This window comes from Triturus cristatus, chromosome 10 (assembly GCF_964204655.1).
Source record: "Triturus cristatus chromosome 10, aTriCri1.1, whole genome shotgun sequence".
Lineage (NCBI taxonomy): Eukaryota > Metazoa > Chordata > Amphibia > Caudata > Salamandridae > Triturus > Triturus cristatus.
This window is the reverse complement of record NC_140593.1, coordinates 588,462,651-588,482,167: the sequence shown is the minus strand read 5'-3', so window position 1 is coordinate 588,482,167 and position 19,517 is coordinate 588,462,651. Positions and strand designations below refer to the sequence as shown.

The following is a 19,517-nucleotide window of genomic DNA, read 5'->3' as shown; positions in this document are numbered from 1 at the left end:
CTCAGACACTGTCACACTAATTCACAGCCCCACTCAGACATGCATGCCCCCACTCACACATCCAGTGAGACACTCATGCTCTCACTCACACCTTCACTCTCAAAGGTTACAGGTAAGAAATAAAATGTAAAACACCTTAGAAGGGGGAGGAGCCTAGCGCGCAACCAAGATGGCCGCGTAGGTGCGAGGCTCCCGAGGACCTCCGCGACCTCCTGCATAAATCCTGACAGAATCCTGTCCCAGATGAGGGGACTGTATTTGTGAGCCCGAGCAGAGGTGACGCCCGTTTTCCGTTTTTAAATCGGACCTCGGACACCGGCAGGAGCATCGATTGAGGTTTGCGGCCTTCTCCACACCGGCCCCCCGTACTGGAGTTGTGGGGCGATCCGGACACAAAGTGAACAACAGCGGCGGGCAAGGCTGGGTGACTCGCGTGCCCCGCACTTTCACTTTCGCTTTTGCGCCCTCCTTGCTGCCAGGCGAGGTTGGGTTGCGGGGCGGTGTGCGGTGGTGTGGTCTCGCTGGGGTGCCCTGCCGGTCCGCCAGCTGCGGTCCGTCCTGCGGAGCGGTGGTCGCTCCCCCCTGGACCCCTTGAACTGGATTGTCGGCCCCCCCCTTTCTTGAGGAGACTGACTCGTCCTGGCAAAGTTGACGCTCCCGTGGTATGACGGAGGGATTGCCCTCCCGGATATTAAGCGGTATTACTGGGCCTCCCAACTAGCTGCAATTAATCACGGCCTTTACGGGCCCGCCTTAAACCCGGCATTTGAAATGGACAAGATGCTCCTGCCCGGTGGCGATTACAATCGAGCGCTCTACACTAGCGTGCCCGATTCCCGCCTGACGGGACCCACGCGTGTCATGGTGCGAGTATGGCACGCGGCCAATGCAGCTATGGGATGGAAGGACCGTTTGACCCGGGCGTCACCGTTGTATGCGTCTGAGAGGTTGGGCTCCCTATGGACCTCGAAGGGCTTCGATAGGTGGGACACGATAGGCATTAGTACAGTGGGGGACCTCTGGACGAGGGGAGGATTCAAAACATTCGAGACACTGCAGGCGGAGTTTCAGCTGCAGGGCAGTGAATACTTTCGATACCTGCAGGTCCGTCACGCACTGGGTTCTGTCTTCCCAGACGTGGCCGCCATCCCGGAGTCCTCCCCACTGGAGGATAGAGTGCTAGATGGCCACGTTCCGGACAGCACGATCTCCCTCATCTACAAGAAGTTGATTAATGACCGCTCGGGCTTACTGACTGGGCTCCGCGAGGCTTGGGTTGCCGATGGGTTGGAGCTGGACGACGAGGACTGGATTTCCGCGGTGGCCTCCCCGAAGAAGGTGGCCATCCCGGCTCGCCTTCGCTTCGTCCAGCTTAAGATACTTCACCGGGTGTACATGACGGGGCCAGGGCTTCTGCGTATGGGCTATGCCGAGGATGGACTGTGTAAGCGTGGGTGCGGTGCATTGGCGACTTTTTTACATATTCTGTGGGAATGTCCGAGGGTGGAGCGATTCTGGCGTGGTGTGCATGAGGTCCTGCGAGCGGTTACGCATGTCGTGCTGGTGCCTGAAGCGAGGAGATGCCTGCTGAATGTGTGGGAACCGACCGACTACTCGGTTCCGCAGACGCGATGGGTGACGCTGGGTTATATGATTGCTAAACGTGACATCGCTCAACTGTGGGGATCCCAGAGGCCCCCGGCAGTGTCGGCCTGGAAAGAACACATGGATTGGTGCATGTTCCGAGAGAAGGTGGTGTATGTGGCGCGGGGTAAGCCTGGGGCGTGGCTGAAGGTGTGGGGCCCCTGGAACGCCTACCGCGGGGGTATTTGCGAGCCGCCATTGTTGCCTCCCGCTTCACCAGCTCCGTCCCCCTAGATGACCCCCTCCCTCAATCCCGGGCACAGTGTTTTCCCAGTCCCGGACCTATTCCCCTTCCCCTCCTTCGATTTTAGTGTATGGTTGGGGTCCCCCATGTTGTCACTTTCGCTCTCGGGTTGCCTTGCGGGTGTGATTTTATGTTGTTGTGTTGTATAAAACGAAACCGTATTGTGGGCTCAGAGTCATGTGGCCCACGTGGTTGATACCTCCTGCTTTAGCGTCTCTGTAACGCCAAGTGCCTTATTGTATATATGTCATTTATATCTGTCATTTTAGCGGCCGGCCGGAAGGTTGTAGGCCCATACCTGTATATATTTGAGATTGTAATAAACGGTTTCAAAAAAAAAAAAAAAACACCTTAGAAATTCACTGAAAAAACTAAAGGTTACAGGGACATAAAAGTTGGGCTCAGATTTCACTCGTACAAAACCAGTGAAATTCAGCAGTTACAGTTACTTGAGCTAACTATAACTTACATACCGCAATGCACTGCTTATGACCTCACATATTATATCACTCAAGACATGCTCAGTGACATCACTGATGACATCTCAAATTACATCACTGATAACAACATCCACAGAACCACTCACACTCCTATACAACCTCTCATATACCTACTCACACAACCACTCATACCCAATCACAGACCCATACAAGTACTCACACAACCACTCGCTCAGCTATAGAGAAACTCATATACCCACTCTCTCACTTATACAGCCACTCACACAACCACTCACTCACCCACACAGCAACTCATACAACCAGTCACCCACTCATGTACCCACTCACTCATTCATAAAGTAACTAACACACCCAGTCCAGTGCTTAATTTCTAAAACAAAGTCAGTGCCAGGACCCTTATCAGGAGGTCACTGCAGCTTGCACCACCCATTCCCCATGCCAGCGCTGCAAATGGCAGTACCTGTGTATATGTTTGCATATTCAGACTACTTGAGGCCCCCAAAACTAGAAAAAAATGGCTTGAACTGCAGGTATTGTTTTATTGTATATTGAATTATTAAATAACTATTGTTCTACTCATCTCTGATTAACTTAAACAATTAAGTGCCAGTGCCGAGCACTGGAAACCACAGGCTCAAATTATGCACTGACCCAGTCATAAACCCATACAGCCACTCACACATGCAGTCACTCACCCATACAGGTACTAGCGTACACACCCACACACACCCATAAATCCAGTAACTGAATAACTCACTCATATTACAGGCACTCAGACAACCACTGACTCACCACCGATACAGCAACTAATACACCCAGTCATTCCCCCATACAGCCACTCACACTGCCACTCTCACAGCCACACACTCACCCATACAGCTATTCACACACCCACTCACTCACCAGTACACCCACTCACTCACCCATACAGTTTCACAACACAGCCACTTACTCGGCTATACAAGCTCTCACACACCCACATAACCAACCACTTATACACCCATGCACACATCCATACAACGACCCCCACATATGCTCACTCACTCATACAGCCATTCACACAGATACTCACTCTCCAATACAGCCACTCACACACATCAACTCACTTAACCAAACACTAATTCAAACAGCTACTCACTCACCCATGCAGACACTTATGCACCCTATCACTCACTCATAGAGCCATTCAGTCACTCAGTCATCCACTCATACAGCCACTCACTGACCCATAGATCCACTGACACCCACTCACTAATACAGCCACTCACATGGTGACTCACCCACAAATCTACTCACACACCCACTTATTCACCGACACAGCCACTCACACATCCAGTCACTCGCACACAGATGCACACAACCACTCACATAATATACATTAGAAATAGTATCACTTATTAGTAAGTACACAAAGTATACTAATTTAACTTTTGTACTAACTTAGTATATATGCTTCACTTTCAAACCTTTCAAAAACACTCCCAATCACTGGACGATGTCATCAGTGATGTCATTTGAGATGTCATCATTGATGTTACTGACTATGTCATGAGTAATGTAATATGTGTGGTCATAAGCAGTGCATTGTGTGGGCATAAGTTATAGTTAGGACAACTAACTATAACTGCTAAATTTCACTGGTTCTATACGAGGGAAATCTGTGCCTAACTATAATGCCCCTGTAACCTTTGGTTTTTTCAATGTGTGTGTGTGTGTATATATATGTATATATATGTGTGTCTGTGTATATACACATACATGCACACAAACACACACACACACATATGCAGAAGTTCAGAGTGTAATATGCTAATTAGTACCATTATTGAGTGAGGGAAGGGACCATGACACATGAGAGTTGAAGATTCGAGTGAGAGATGATGCTCCTCCCATCCATCAACAACTATAAGGAAAAGCACATTATTATTTGTGCATTTGCGTACATGGTTTACGCCATAGCATTTTTCATGTTTATTTGTTTTACCAAAAGGTATTTAACCAAAACGGCGAAACAGAGGGTTACATTTGTGTATCAGGGTAAAATCACACTAAACAGATATGACTATTAGGAGAGTTGTTTCGTTGTGTAAAGCAATTGTAACATGCAATCTGTGAGACAGTAAAAACATGTTTTTCTCATATCAATTTTGCTGCACTATGGTAATAAACTTGAATTTGACCTTTCCACTCTCGTAATAAACATGCGAATGTGGATTTATTAGTCTAGTTGCTCTAAATAACACAAGTTATTGGGCCATATTCATTTTCACTATCATGGCATAAATATATATACTAACCTATAGACATATATATAGCTAAGGCTACTTCACTTAAAAAGGGAATACTAATTTAAACTAAAATTAAATATAAGTAATTAAGTAAATAATAATTATACATAGTTAAATTTAAATTTATAAATAGGCCACAACTAATTCATTTTAGAAAAATAAACTACAATATGGTTTTATGTTATTCATTTTTTTAAGATTATGTAGGGTTGTAATGGATTTTTAGGGTTCAGGAATAGGTAGTACATAGGAACAGTAAGGAGATTTTAGGGCTCTGGGATGATTGTTCAAAGGAGTAGTGCAGAGGTTTTTCCAGTCACATCCAATCAATTTACTTGCTCAGATCCACAGATTTGTCTGGGGTCAGTAGGTACCAAAATGGAGGACTGGAAGAAATGTTACCAAGCACAATCAGATTAGATTTTTTTTTCTTTCTACAATTTGACTCTCAGATCCTCCGAGGAGCCGGATTCATTGATAATTCTCAAATTAACTGTCAGCAAATGCACAAGTTTAACCTTACAAAGCATGCCTGACACTTTTTTGTTTCACAAATATCTTGAAACCTACTGAACATATTTAGGCCAAGCTAAAAAGAAAGGCATACTCCCCGAAAAGTTCAAGCTCTTGCAAAGGTTGGTGTAATTCTGTTCAGCAGAAAGTAAAATTTCTGTGGAACTTAAGATGATTCAAAAATAACTTTGTTACCTATTGACTCATCTGCATAACATTTAAAATTAAGAATCTGAGCTGGTCGGATCAAGTGCCTGCCAATTGATGTGCTGGTTAAACAACCACCACCAATTTCATTTGCAAATCCAAAAACATTTTCCTAAGGAAGTCTACAATCGACTAAATCTACAGTCACCAACGCAGAGTGTGTAATGTATACACAATTAGGTATAAGGAATAATGTCCTACTTGTCATTAATTGCACATATATTTTACTAAATATGCATACATATGTATGAAAACGGTGCGCACAAAGATAACCGTAGCTCAGTTTTCGCTTTTTTACTTTTTCATCTAACTCTAAATTCTGTACACATGCATTTGTTCAAATTTGCCTATGGTTGTTTTTTTTATTCTTTAAATGTACATACCAGATTGTGGATAAGACACGGGTGCGGCAACAGGAAATAAAATATTTGAATCATCGTTCAGGACCTGAAGAGGAGACCAACTTGACATTTGGGGTACACTCCCTCGCCTGAAGCAGAAATAGGAAAGGCAGTTTAGAATTTATAGAGAAAAACAATTATTTTATTCACTGTATTATTTGTGTAGGTGTGTTTACATTTTAATGGAAAATATTCAGATTGGCCAATAACATACGGGAAACATACTGTTTAAAAAAAGCAAGATCATTAGCTTCCATCATAAAAAAACAGTCTGCAAATATAAATGTCCATCTATTTATGCTAAGTCTGATATCAGCATTTTGCCTGATTTTATGATTTGACAAATGCCAATCAGCATTATTTGTTGCTAGTAATAAAGCTAAGGTACAGGGAACAAAGTGAGTATCCCAGAAGTATATCAAGTAAGGAAGTCAGGTTTCTCGCTTACTCAGTTGAGGGTAACTTAAGATTTCAAATCAGTCTTCTAGGCACAAGAATAAGCGTTCCTACATTGTGACTGAAATTAAAGAGTGAAAACATGCCACCTCTCATAGAAAGATCTGGAAACAGATACATTCCAGGAAAGATGAAGTCTTAGGGACGGACCTCTGTTAAACAAGTGTCACTATAAAAACAGCTCAACAGTTAAGAATTACGGTCTTTTAGCTGGATGGCCCAATGGCTCTTTGACCTATCTGCTCAGAAATCTTCAATATGGTAAAAAAAAAAAAAGGTTTTAAAAAAGAGCCTTTACGTTTGCAAGTATTTGTGAGGAGCTGTGATCCAGGCTTAAAGGTGCTGACCTCACAACCTAGACACCTGGCTGTAATCTCAGAGTCGCCACTTTGACAAATGTGTCATTCTGGGGGAATTCCTTCATATTCCCCTTCCTGGATTTACAAATAAGTGCTATATCATATACATGTGTAAGGTAAATATGTGAAGTGTATAAATCCAACTGCAGGGTCTTTCCTGTTGTCATGTCGTGACCCCACCACCAGTCCCCATTACACCCTTGTTTCTTCTAATCAAGTCTCAACTGGACCAGCCATGTTGTTCTCTGCACCTTTTTCACCTCATGGCTGATGTGATTCTGCTCTGCTGTACTTTTGGAGCTAGAGACCAGCTAAATTAAACACTTAACCCACAATCTACACATCATGAACCAAAGTTACTCCTGCCAGATGATTCGAGGATCCCTCTTCAAGCAACATTTGCAACAAGCATCTGCAATGCAATAGGTCTCGCATTTACGCGAGATTGAGCTATTGGCATTGTAAATGACAATGCCTTTAATTTATGTTTTGGCTTTTCAAACATAAATAAAAGGCACTGTCATTTACAATGCCAATAGCTTAAACTCTCGCGAATGCGAGATCTATTACATTGCAAATGCTTGAAGGCATTGCTGAGTTTCCCCATTCTGTCTCCCATGGCCTCTGAAGAGCTCACCATTTGCTACGAGTTAAATAAACAAGCCAGTGGTCACAACACCGCACGAGAGACCCTCCTGCAGTAAGAGAAACTCAAAGAAAATAGTGCTTACAGAGTAAAGAAGACGTATCATGTAACAACCGAAGTAAAAGGGCCAGTCCTCATGGGAGGGTTACAAATGAAGACAAGGAGGTACTAAGGAGGCAATCCTAATAACAAATCAGATACCAGCATTTAAGAAGGACAATGACACAAGCCAATGACAAATATGGGCGGAGAGTGGGCGGGGCTTTAAGTGCATACTCCAATACAGCCTGGCTCGCAGAGCCCCAAAACAAAGTGCGTGGGTCTCGTGCCTGACCATGTTTTGCCTCTTGATAAATCTTCCCTGCCTGGAGCTTATTCTACCACGTTATTTTAAATTTCTGTGCAAGGTTGAGCAAGCCATGCAGAACACTGCTGTTTGGTCTGCAGGTGACACAGCAAGAGCTTACCACATAATTAAGGGTAAGAGATCACAACTCACTCTTCGGAAACTCTTTCAGCAGCACTCATGCCTTGGAACGCCATTGATTTTTCACATGGATCCTCCTCGTCGTCTTCGTCGTCAATACTTTTCAAGTCCATTTTTCCATCATAAAATTCCCCATTAAAACACAGGGAATGGTCCTTCCACAGATGGATGCTGCCGTCACTGCCCAGAGAGTTGAGCGCGCACGTGACCTCCGACGAGGGCAGCGCGCACGAGGACTCCTCGGAGCTCTCTCTGGAACACACGTTTCCCCTCGGAACGTCCGCGCTGTTCGGCTCATTGTCCTCCTCGTCGGCATCGAAGGAGATAATGTTCGACACCACTTTCTTCTTCTTCCACTCTTTTCTCGGGCACTTCGTTTCTCCTGCAGGGTGCATTTTAAAGAGAACATTTTAACACAGAGTAATTACGAGGCAAAAATAATTCATTCTTACATTAAAGTGGCTGGGGAGTACAACAGGAAGTCGATTCTTTGTATTTATTTTAATGAGAAAAAAAGTAGTTGTCTGACAAGGCCTTTGGGAATTTTGTGGGTATTGAGTGCGAATGTACGTCTACACATTTTTTCTTTGGGCTTTCCATGGTTACCATTATATAGAAAGCCATGCAGTCCCCAATTCAACCCAATCCAACCCAACCCTACCCAACCCCTTGCTTTGGTTTGGCTGCATACATTCTCATCTAACAGCAGTCACAGGGGAGCCACAGAAGCCCACAAGTACCAGCACTGGCCCTGTGATGAACGTGGGGTGTATACTGACATTCAACAAGGTTGTACCAAAAAATAGATGCTAACAGTCCCACTTGTAGCACTCAATAACAGCAGGTAATGCAACTCCCGGCTAAACATTTCCTTTTTGCACTACTGCACAATTAAAATATACAAAGTGGAAAAGTGCAGAGAAGTTCAGGCCGTGCCGTCCAACTCTCCAACCCACAAATGAATTCATTCCCTGATGATATACCTACCGAGCCGCAAACAAGACAAGCATTGAACCAGTATCAGCAGCATGTTTCCCAGCATTCCTTGCAGTGCAGCGTGGTAGACGGATTCCTCTAGCATGCTTTATAAGGCAGAGGCTTCATGTCACTCTGATGCAGAGGCATGGGATGAGATCCTATCCCTGAACTGCACGGCACTGTGGTAGGGTTTGTGCCCATAACATCCACTGTGGTACTTGTGATAGGGTAAAACGCCGTGGAATAATGCCCAAATATTTCAGTCCAATGTAGGGGAGTTACTGTTGTGACAGTAAGGGGAATGTTGCACTTTAATGTCCCCACAATATAATGTAATGATGAGCTGTCCCTTGGATACTGTTTAGTGCAGTGGGTTAGTGTTTCTAGGTTACAGTCTAGTGTGCTGGGTGATACAGTGCAGTGTGGTGAGTTACAGGCCCTAGGATGTGGTGCTGTGTACTGGGCAAGTGGCCCTCGGATGCATATAATAACCCCTTCAGCCTCGCACAATACATTATTATGAGTGAATATCCATGGTCCGAGTTACACAAATGCCCTGGGGGCACAGCGGGCACTTTCACCCAATGTCTGCACCTTGACACACTTATTTACTGCAGAAGAGGACGCACGTGCTTATGGGGGCCCTATAGTAATACCTACTGAGCAGTTGAACATTTTATGCTTAAGCAACGTGAATGGTGTGTATCCTCCTATGCAAGGCGACATATCCGCATAGAAAAAGGGACCGCTTTTTTACCTCCGAACTTGTGCTTTATTGCTGATGTGAACCCAGGGGCAAAAGGGGTCTGAGCAGTACACTAACTGTCCACCACTCAAAGTGGGGCACAGTTAAGGCACCCCATACAGCCATATGGGAAGATACAATGAGGGTCTCTGGGACCCCAAGAGAGCTTACTACCCCGCAGTAGGGTGAAGTCAGAAACTTACAACACCACCTCCCCCCCACCCTACACTTGGGAGGGCAACCTAGCCCAGCCTTGCATAGGCATGCCGGGTCTGCTTTCAAAGAGAGACCAAAAGGTAGCTTGAGAACTACCACTCCCATCTTTCACCACAGCACTCTCGGCAGCCTTCCCTTTGGAGAGTGTGTATTATTGTTGCAATCGGTGCCCAGTCCTATGGTCCTGTTTGTTGCAAGGCGCACCCACCGAGGAAGCGCACCTGCACATATCAGAAGGGTGCAAACTAGATATAATCGGGAGCTAAATGAACATCTTGAAACACCTAAAAATGTGAAAATCAGCAACCAACGCCAATTAGAACAGTAATGGGGTATTTTTTTGCATTGCTTCCTTCTGCTGTACATGCACTACACTGGCATTCGGAACTAAAGCTGTACTCAGCATGATAAAGAAAAATAACGTTCACTATTATCGCAAGACCTCTGCAACTCCCTCGCCCCCTACTTCCACAACAAGATCGCGGACATACACAACAGCTTCAGCATTCAACCGACGCTCGCCACGACCACAGCAACGCCGCCCACCACCACCCTCCGCGCCTGGACTCCGACCACCACCGAAGACACCATCCGCATGATGAACTCCGTCCACTCCGGATCTCCGACCGACCCCTGCCCTCACCACGTCTTCAACAAGGCCAACGCTGTCATCGCACCCCACCTGCGGGACATTATCAACACCTCCTTCAACACCGCCACCTTCCCTGAGAGCTGGAAGCACGCCGAACTCAGCGCTCTACTCAAGAAACCTACAGCGGACCCCACCGAACTCAAGAACTACCGCCCCATCTCACTCCTCCCGTTTCCTGCAAAAGTCATCGAGAAGACCGTTAACAGACAGCTTGCCGCCTTCCTCGAGACGAATGGATCCCTCGACCCCTCACAGTCTGGCTTCCGAGCCAACCACAGCACCGAGACCGCCCTCATCGCCGCCACCGACGACATCCGGGCCCTGATGGACAACGGAGAAACAGCGGCCCTCATCCTCCTAGACCTCTCCGCGGCATTCGACACTGTCTGCCACCGCACCCTAGTGCAGCGCCTCAGCAATGTCGGAATCCAGGAGAAGGCACTGGAATGGATCGTCTCCTTCCGCGACGGAAGAACACAGAGAGTCCGCCTACCACCGTACAAGTCAGAGGCCACCGAAGTCATCTGCGGCGTCCCTCAAGGATCCTCGGTGAGCCCCACCCTCTTCAACGTCTACATGAGCCCCCTCGCGGCCATCGCACACCTGCACAACCTCAACATCATCTCCTACGCTGACGACACCCAGCTGATCCTCTCCCTGACCAACGACCCCGCCGCCGCCAGAGCCAACCTACACGAAGGGATGAAAGATGTAGCCGAGTGGATGACGACCAGCCGCCTGAAACTGAACTCAGACAAGACGGAGGTCCTCATCTTGGGCCCCTCGCCCTCCGCCTGGGACGACTCCTGGTGGCCCCCCGCCCTGGGCACCGCACCCAAACCGACGGACCATGCACGCAACCTGGGCTTCATCCTGGACTCCTCCCTCTCCATGACCAGACAAGTCAACGCCGTCTCCTCGTCATGCTTCAACATCCTGCGCATGCTACGGAAGATCTTCTGGTGGATCCCCACGGAGACCAGGAAGACAGTCACCCAGGCCCTCGTCACCAGCCGACTGGACTACGGCAACGCCCTCTACGCCGGAACCACCGCCAAGCTCCAGAAGAGACTCCAGCGGATCCAGAACGCCTCAGCCAGACTCATCCTCGACATCCCACGAAACAGCCACATCTCTGGACACCTGAGGAACCTGCACTGGCTCCCCGTCAACAAGAGAATCACCTTCCGTCTCCTCACCCACGCACACAAAGCCCTACACGATCAAGGCCCGAGCTACCTCAACAACCAAATCAACTTCTAGGCTCCCAAACGCCACCTCCGATCAGCCAGCCACGCCCTCGCCGCCGTCCCCCGCATCCGAAGAGCGACTACAGGAGGAAGGTCCTTCTCCTACCTGGCCGCCAAGACCTGGAACTCCCTCCCGACTGACCTGCGCTTGACCCAAGACCATCTCTCCTTCAGGAAGAAGCTCAAGACCTGGCTGTTCGAGCAGTAGCGCCCCCCCCCCCCCAAGCGCCTTGAGACCCTACGGGTGAGTAGTGCGCTATATAAATGTCATTGATTGATTGATTGATTGATATTATAGAACTAAAGGAGTCTGACTCAAAGAAAGATACACCTCAGATGAACCAAAAGGAGGACTCGATTAGATGAAGCCAGGTTCTGGGTAACATTGTTTTTTGGTACATTAGTAACTTTACCGATACTAATACAAGTCATACGTTGCTGGATGGAACAGAAATTCTTAAAATTCAATACTTCAAACACAGACTTTCTTTTACTCTCCCCCGGCGCTATCCATACAAATAGATGTATCCGGTTTAACAACATTAAGAATGAAGGTATTTTTCCAAACCTCATCACCCCTGACAAAACCCTTAGTTTCCTACTGGGTGAAAACCTTCACCTCAAGGTGCACATTCAGCTCGTGGCTAAATCTGCAAGATTTCAACTCCTGAAGCGTAAAAACCTTCAGTTTGTACCCTCTACCCAAGACTCACATCATCCCAACAAGCATTGGTACTTTCTCATCTTAATTGCAGCTCAGCCTTCTTTACCCGTCTCCGTAGAAGCAGACTAGCTACACCGAGCACTGTCCTTCATGTTGCCCCAAGATTTCCAACCAACTCAAAAAATATTAACACGTCACCCCACTCTTGCCTTCCTCGACTGGCTAATGTACGATGTGTCATAAGAACCGCTCGCATTAACTACAAAGCCTTCTATCTCAAAACTCCTAGATGCCTCTCAAAGTTACCCAGGTCTAGAGGCTCACAAAAATCACGATTTAAAACCAAAAGATCTTTCTGTATCACACCTTTCAAGAAGAAACGCACCTTGAACAGATCATTCTTGGATAATGCCCACACAATTTGGAAAACTCTTAACGTTCATATGCACTAGGCCTACTACCGACTAAAAAGTTGCTACTAGATAACTATCTTGATGTGATTAAATAAACCTCCTCTTTTTGTTCTGTATAATTTCAAAAACACTTCTAGAAAAATAGGGTCTAAGGGAAATTATTTATCGACCTGCCCAAGTTCCAATCCCCACTACTAACTTAATTACACACACAAGAAGAACTGGGGGTCTAATATCAGACAGCACAGAAGAAAAAAGAGAAGAATGTTTTTTCACAGAATCACCACAACCAGTCCCAGAGCAGAGCATGGATTTCCATCAATCTTACTCTTGAAATGGAGCATGGATTCTCATCAATCTAGCTCTCTTGAATCATTTATATCATTTGGTCATCCATCCAGTACCGGAGGTCTGTCTTTTGATCACATAGACAGCCTCACTGGAAAAGAGCTCTACTGCTCAATTGGGCTGGTGGGTAACGACCTCACATAAAGAAAAAGAGATAGTTGTGTCCAAGATGGATAATCCTGTACGGTGCAGTGCAAAGAAGTGAGTCAAATCTAAAAAAAGGTTGTGCTGAGAGAGAAATGTTAAGTGTTATATCTGCTCCTCACACCTTTATTAAAAATAGTGCCAAAAAACTATAGCAGTACTTCCTAGTGACTGCTATTGGTAGGTCAACATGTTTCAGCCATCCGGGTATACTACCCACGGCTTTCTTCAGGACCTGTATATGTCTAAACCATGCTACTGCAACCAGTGCTTACACTGCCTATAGTGAAGTGTAAAGCAAAAAATGCAAACAAAATGCGATAAACAGTTCAAGGTTGGAATCAATACAACCTCAATAGGTTCCAATCCTCTGGATCACAGGGTGCAAACATCACCTAGAGGAATAGAACAATTGTCACAAAAGTCATAAAACAACTGTGCTTCTGTGAATAAGGCCAATAATTATATGTGCCTCCTCATTACATAAAGCGTTACTACGCCACTGGAGTCAAGCTATCCTGGCTGATGACGGCTGATAGCCAGAATCCGGTCCTAGGATGCTTGATTCCGGTCCAGGGAAGACATGGCTTGGCAGTTCGGGCTGGACTGTTCCCATGAGGCACAGGGTCAAGACTGATTTGCATATGGCCATGTCTAAACTGGGGTGGTGTAGTGGGCAAAAGAACGATGGATTTAACCCAGATCTCTTGACTGGGGGAGAATGTCTGCATTGTCAGCATTCCGTCCAGCATTTGTTTGTTGTAACGCTTTTCGCCCTAAGTGGGATGGGTATTCCCAGACGTGGGACCCGTGCTCACTACGCCACTGGAGTCAAGCTATCCTGGCTGATGACGGCTGATAGCCAGAAACCGGTCCTAGGATGCTTGATTCTGGTCCAAGGAAGACATGGCTTGGCAGTTCGGGCTGGACTGTTCCCATGAGGCACAGGGTCAAGACTGATTTGCATATGGCCATGTCTAAACTGGGGTGGTGTAGTGGGCAAAAGAACGATGGATTTAACCCAGATCTCTTGACTGGGGGAGAATGTCTGCATTGTCAGCATTCCGTCCATCATTTGTTTGTTGTAACTCCTCATTACATAAAAGCATGTGGATATAGCTTACCCAACGTAATCTGGGATTACACCTCACCTACCCTGGAACCTGTCTCAGGCGAATGAGGCCCCGCTCTAAAATCAGGGTGACAGAAGAAAGTCTTCATCAATAACAATCCTCATTGGGATACTCGTATAGTCTAACCTAGTACATATAACGCAAGGTGTCTACATAAATACACCATTCGATTCATTAGGACAATCTAAATCCTCACAACAACATTTAGTACCTGTCAAGCTACATAAAAATAGTGTTGAAACTATGTGATCAATGGCCAATCAGCTGGACTGGCCAAAACAACTCCTGCACCACTCCTGAGGCGGAAGCCGGGAGTTAGGCTTTCTTTTAAATATCGTTGATACTGTGTTTTAACTTACACCTACCTTTAACAACTGCACAAAGCGGGGTAACGCCAGTTGCTTTCGTCATCAGCCCCTGATCGGCGCCGCGCTCGGCCCGCAGGCCACGCCCCATTGGAGGCCACGCCCCCCGCCCTGACTACTTAAGAGACGCTGATCCACGAGCGCCACCTTTTTGATGCACCACTCCTGAGGCGGAAGCCGGGAGTTAGGCTTTCTTTTAAATATCGTTGATACTGTGTTTTAACTTACACCTACCTTTAACAACTGCACAAAGCGGGGTAACGCCAGTTGCTTTCGTCATCAGCCCCTGATCGGCGCCGCGCTCGGCCCGCAGGCCACGCCCCATTGGAGGCCACGCCCCCCGCCCTGACTCACATGTGTATATACCATGTGCTTCTTCAGGAAGCGCAGCGGACGAGCGCAGCGGGCGCGACGATTGCGCGCCGAAGGCGCGCATAAGGCAAGCTCGTCTGCGCTCGTCCGCGCCGAGACCGGGCACAGGGCCACCCCCCCTGATCCATCACTCTCCCACCCTGGCATCAGTTCTTCACCAATAACGTATACTTCGGACCAACTGCTCAGCATCAAGCAAACAAGTAGGTTGTCCCATTTTTTACCTAAATTCTACTACAACAATCCCAGGATCGGACCTCTTAAGTGTCCTATCTGTACTGAGACGCCATCTACCCCTCACCCTACACCTCCGCCTCTAGTGTCAGCAGCACTTATAAATGTAAGATCACTGCCGAAACACAAATTTGAAATCGCAGATTTCATAGAATCGCAACATTTAGATATTTTATTCATCACCGAGACGTGGGGTGACGAAGCCTCTGGCCCGGACTTCAGAGACGCCACGCCTAACAATTACTGCGTGTGTAAGTTAGACAGACCGATAAGGAGGGGTGGAGGAGTCGCAATCATTTACAAAAATCACCTTACAATAACTACAGTAGACACAACATACCCTGAATGCGAGGCCCTTCTCTTTTCAATAGGCTTATCCAGTAAAGCCACTTTCAAAGGTATGTTGATCTACCGCCCCCCAGGATCCAGAGCCAAATTCCTAGCACGCTTGGATCATATAATCGAGACATCAATTGGATCACCACAGTTTACCATCTTAGGTGATCTAAACTTTCATCTCGAAGTTTTAGATGACCCAGACACCATAACGCTCCTGGGAGATTTAGAGACAGCCGGACTCACACAGATTGTTAAAAAACCCACGCACAAAGCAGGACATACGTTGGATGGATTGTTCACCAACCACCCTGAAATCTCCATCACCGAGGTCTTCCCTTTAATCTGGACAGACCACTAAGCAATATGCTTCTCTATTCCTACTAAACCCACTTCCCCGTGCTTGCCTCTTCCCCCCCCCCACCAAATTCAGAGACTGGAAAAACTTAAATCTTGAATGTCTCACTCAGATGATACAGGACAACCCATTATCTAATGAGCATGATCCCATAGCAGCATCAGATACCTACTTGGACAATCTGACTGAAGCCTGCGATAAATTAGCACCTTTCAAATCATTCCATCGGAGTAGAAAACTTCCTTCAGCCCCTTGGTTCTCTGAATCATTCAGACTCCAGCGCCAGCACTGCAGAAACCTCGAACGGCAGTGGCGTCGTAACTTTAATACGTCTGATAAGATCACTTACAAAAGCGCTCTCTCTAACTATAAAAAAATCATTAAAATAGAGAAAACCACGTATTATACAAATCAAATTAATCAGGCTAAAAACTCCTCAGGGAAACTATTCCAAGTAGTAACTTATCTGTCTAGCCCACCTGCCCCCCAGTCAGAGGGATCCCAAGCCCTCTCTGATTCATTGGCAAAATTCTTTGAGGACAAGGTCAGAGCCATTTTTAATACGTTTACACCTGACGTAGTGCGCTCTCCCCCTCAATCGATTGCCGATACTGGCCCCACATTTGCAGCTTTTGAACCTACCACCTGCGAAATCACCCTTCCCCTAATCGCCCGAACCAAATCTGGTTCACCTTTGGACCCTTGCCCTCCAAGTATCCTTAACCTCATCCCGGAAGTCATTGCTCCACCTCTAACCATCATATGCAATGCAATGTTTGCATCAGGTGTCTATCCCTCAGTATGGAAAAAAGCAATAATCCAACCCCTACTCAAAAAACCCAGCCTAGACCCTCTCCTGCCTGCCAGCTACAGGCCCATTGCCTGCCTCCCATTCCCTGCAAAAATCTTTGAAAAGATTATGAACACCCAGCTGTCACACTATATTCACCATAACAATTTACTAGATGACACTCAATTTGGGTTTCGACAAGGCCACGGAACGGAGACGGCTCTACTAAAAGCTGCAGATGAGATTAGGGCTACGATGGATAACGGAGGAGCTGCAGTACTGATACTCCTCGATCTATCCGCGGCCTTTGACACGGTCGACCATGCCACCTTGATCGACCGTGTCGAGGCCATAGGAATCACAGACAAAGCCAAAAACCTCTTGGCCTCATTTCTGGCAAACCGTCCACAAACTGTAAAGCTAGGCAATTTTACATCCCAGACCTTCTCCCTGCCATGTGGAGTACCGCAGGGATCCTCGCTAAGTCCGACACTATTCAACATCTATGTGTCGGACCTGGCGAGGGTCATAAAATCCTGCGGAATCTCCCTGACTACTTATGCCGACGACACCCAATTGGTGCTGTCAATACACAACGATGGAATCTCGGTGGCAGCCAACTTCCAAATGGGAATGATGGCAATAAGCTCCTGGATGTCATCCAACTGTCTTAAACTCAATTCTGATAAGACAGAAGTGATGACATTCGGGAGGCTCCAACCTACCTGGTCCCCACAATGGTGGCCCCACCAGATGGGACAACCCCCAGAACCTGTAACGAAGGTACGCAACCTGGGCGTTATCTTCGATAACAAGCTGTCATTTCAGCAACATGCTAATGCAGTGGTTTCTTCTTCCTTCCACACTCTAAAAAGGATAAAAAAATTAATCCCATATCTTCCTCCTCATGCAGGCAAAACCCTGGTCAGTACTTTGGTATTCTCCAAAACTGACTACTGCAACGCACTGTTCCTCAATGCACAACAAAAGGTCCTCAATAAACTGCAAACAGTGCAGAATGCAGCCGCCAGGATACTGCTATCTATCCCTAAGTTTGCATCGGTCTCCCCCTTCATCCGACAGCTGCACTGGCTACCGGCGAGGAGCCGGATCAAATTTAAAGCATTATGCATAGCATATAAGGCTATCCATGATCACGGACCCCTATTCTTAAGAAGAGCCTTCCGACCGCTTGAACACACAAGAACCTTGCGGTCATCCTCAGCACATTTACTCATGGTCCCCCGTACAAGAAGGGCCAACTGGGGCGACAAACGCTTCTCAGTGGCCACAGCCATTTTGTGGAACACACTCCCTCTACACATCAAGTGTGCCCCGACCCTTCTGAATTTCAGAAAGAAACTAAAAACCTGGTTGTTCCCTGCCTAAACCTTCCTACCCCCCCCCCCATGAGAGTTCTGCATCTACAGCGCCGAGACACCCAAGGGTATTTGCGCGCTCTAAAAATTGCCAAAATAAAATAAATAAATAAATAAATAAAGTAAAGCGTTTGTTCAGCCCTTCAATTAGACCCGTCATGAGAAGCTCACATATGAGACTGAGTGGGCTCTCGCAAGACGAACAGGATCTATTGGCTTTAAAGTCAGACTGATCTTATCTATGGACCCGTACACAAGGGCCGTAGCAAAAATCTACATTCAACACCAGCATTAGCGCTTACCTGTCCGTCGTTGCCTCAGGTCTCTTCTGAACAGGGTGGGAGGCAACGACTGGAGCAGGACCCGTGCTCAAATAGTCAACCTCGGCGCAGCTGAAATCAACTTATAATTATCGGGCTTGGAATAGCATGACGTGCATCCAAAACGCCTGCCTACGCAAATGTAAGCATGCCCCTCTGTGAAAGAAACTACGGGAATGGCGTCTATACACAAACTACAGGATGATGTCATCCAAAATGGAGTCGTAGTTTTATCCACAGCGAGTCGTGTTAAGAAACCGCAAAAAGATCGTGCAGTCTCTCGGATGTTATTAAGGATCCACACCATCTACATATTATTCTATCACCCGATGTGGTGTACACTCTTATAGCAGCTCACGCAGATGAGAACAGAGCGGGCTGCAACCCCAACCTCATCGCCTAAGAGACTGCAGCAAGACCACTACGTACAGAACTACAAAATGATGTCACCAATTCTAAAATTGTAGTTGAATCGTCTGGAGTATATCGCGCTAGCAAAGCCATACACCGAAAACAGATTACTTGGAAAAAGTAAATGGCAAATAAATGCCAGTAATGATTCCGAATATGTAAAGGCCCTCGAATCGTATATGAGCGCTGTGTATCCCCACTGTAATAGTTTAAACGGTTAGGGATCAATGTGCAAAGGAACAGTAGTATATTCAATATTGTGAATCTTGAAAGGAAAAAGCAAACTCGGCTGTCTTAAAGGAAAAAAGCACCTAATGACACCAAAGCTCTATTCGAGAATAACGTGCTTACTGATTTACAAATTTGTAGAAATAGTAGTATGTCCCGCAGCTTACATTTGTAAACATGTCACAATATCTATCTATTTTTATGAAAAGGAAATACGAAGGAAACTTTATTTACAATGACGTCAGAATTAGATTGGGGAAATACACAGGCAACAGTTCTCCAGCTTCCTGTAACACCTATTTGGTCTATAGCAGATAAAGAATTAAGGGACATCTTGTCAACCAGAAGACACCAAAAAATAACAATCACTACTTATATCAGAATGTTATGGTATTAAGGGTCATAGTATCTATGATTAATTTGACACCGAGGGGTCGGTAATCCCCCAGATACCCTTAATTTGCACTCATTTCTT

General features: G+C 46.5%; 1 protein-coding gene across 3 annotated transcripts in view; it reads right to left on the bottom strand.

Annotated features, from left to right (window-relative positions):
• Positions 1 to 19,517, bottom strand: part of SNX29 (sorting nexin 29) — a 1,557,993-nt gene that overhangs the window by 1,324,454 nt on the left and 214,022 nt on the right. For all 3 annotated transcript variants that reach the window (XM_085632108.1, XM_085632106.1, XM_085632107.1), the window contains exons 8-9: positions 7,719 to 8,088; positions 5,741 to 5,847 (exon numbers count right to left, since the gene is read on the bottom strand). In XM_085632108.1, coding sequence (XP_085488234.1) covers positions 5,741 to 5,847; positions 7,719 to 8,088 — 477 coding nt within the window. The remainder of the gene's footprint in view (positions 1 to 5,740; positions 5,848 to 7,718; positions 8,089 to 19,517) is intronic.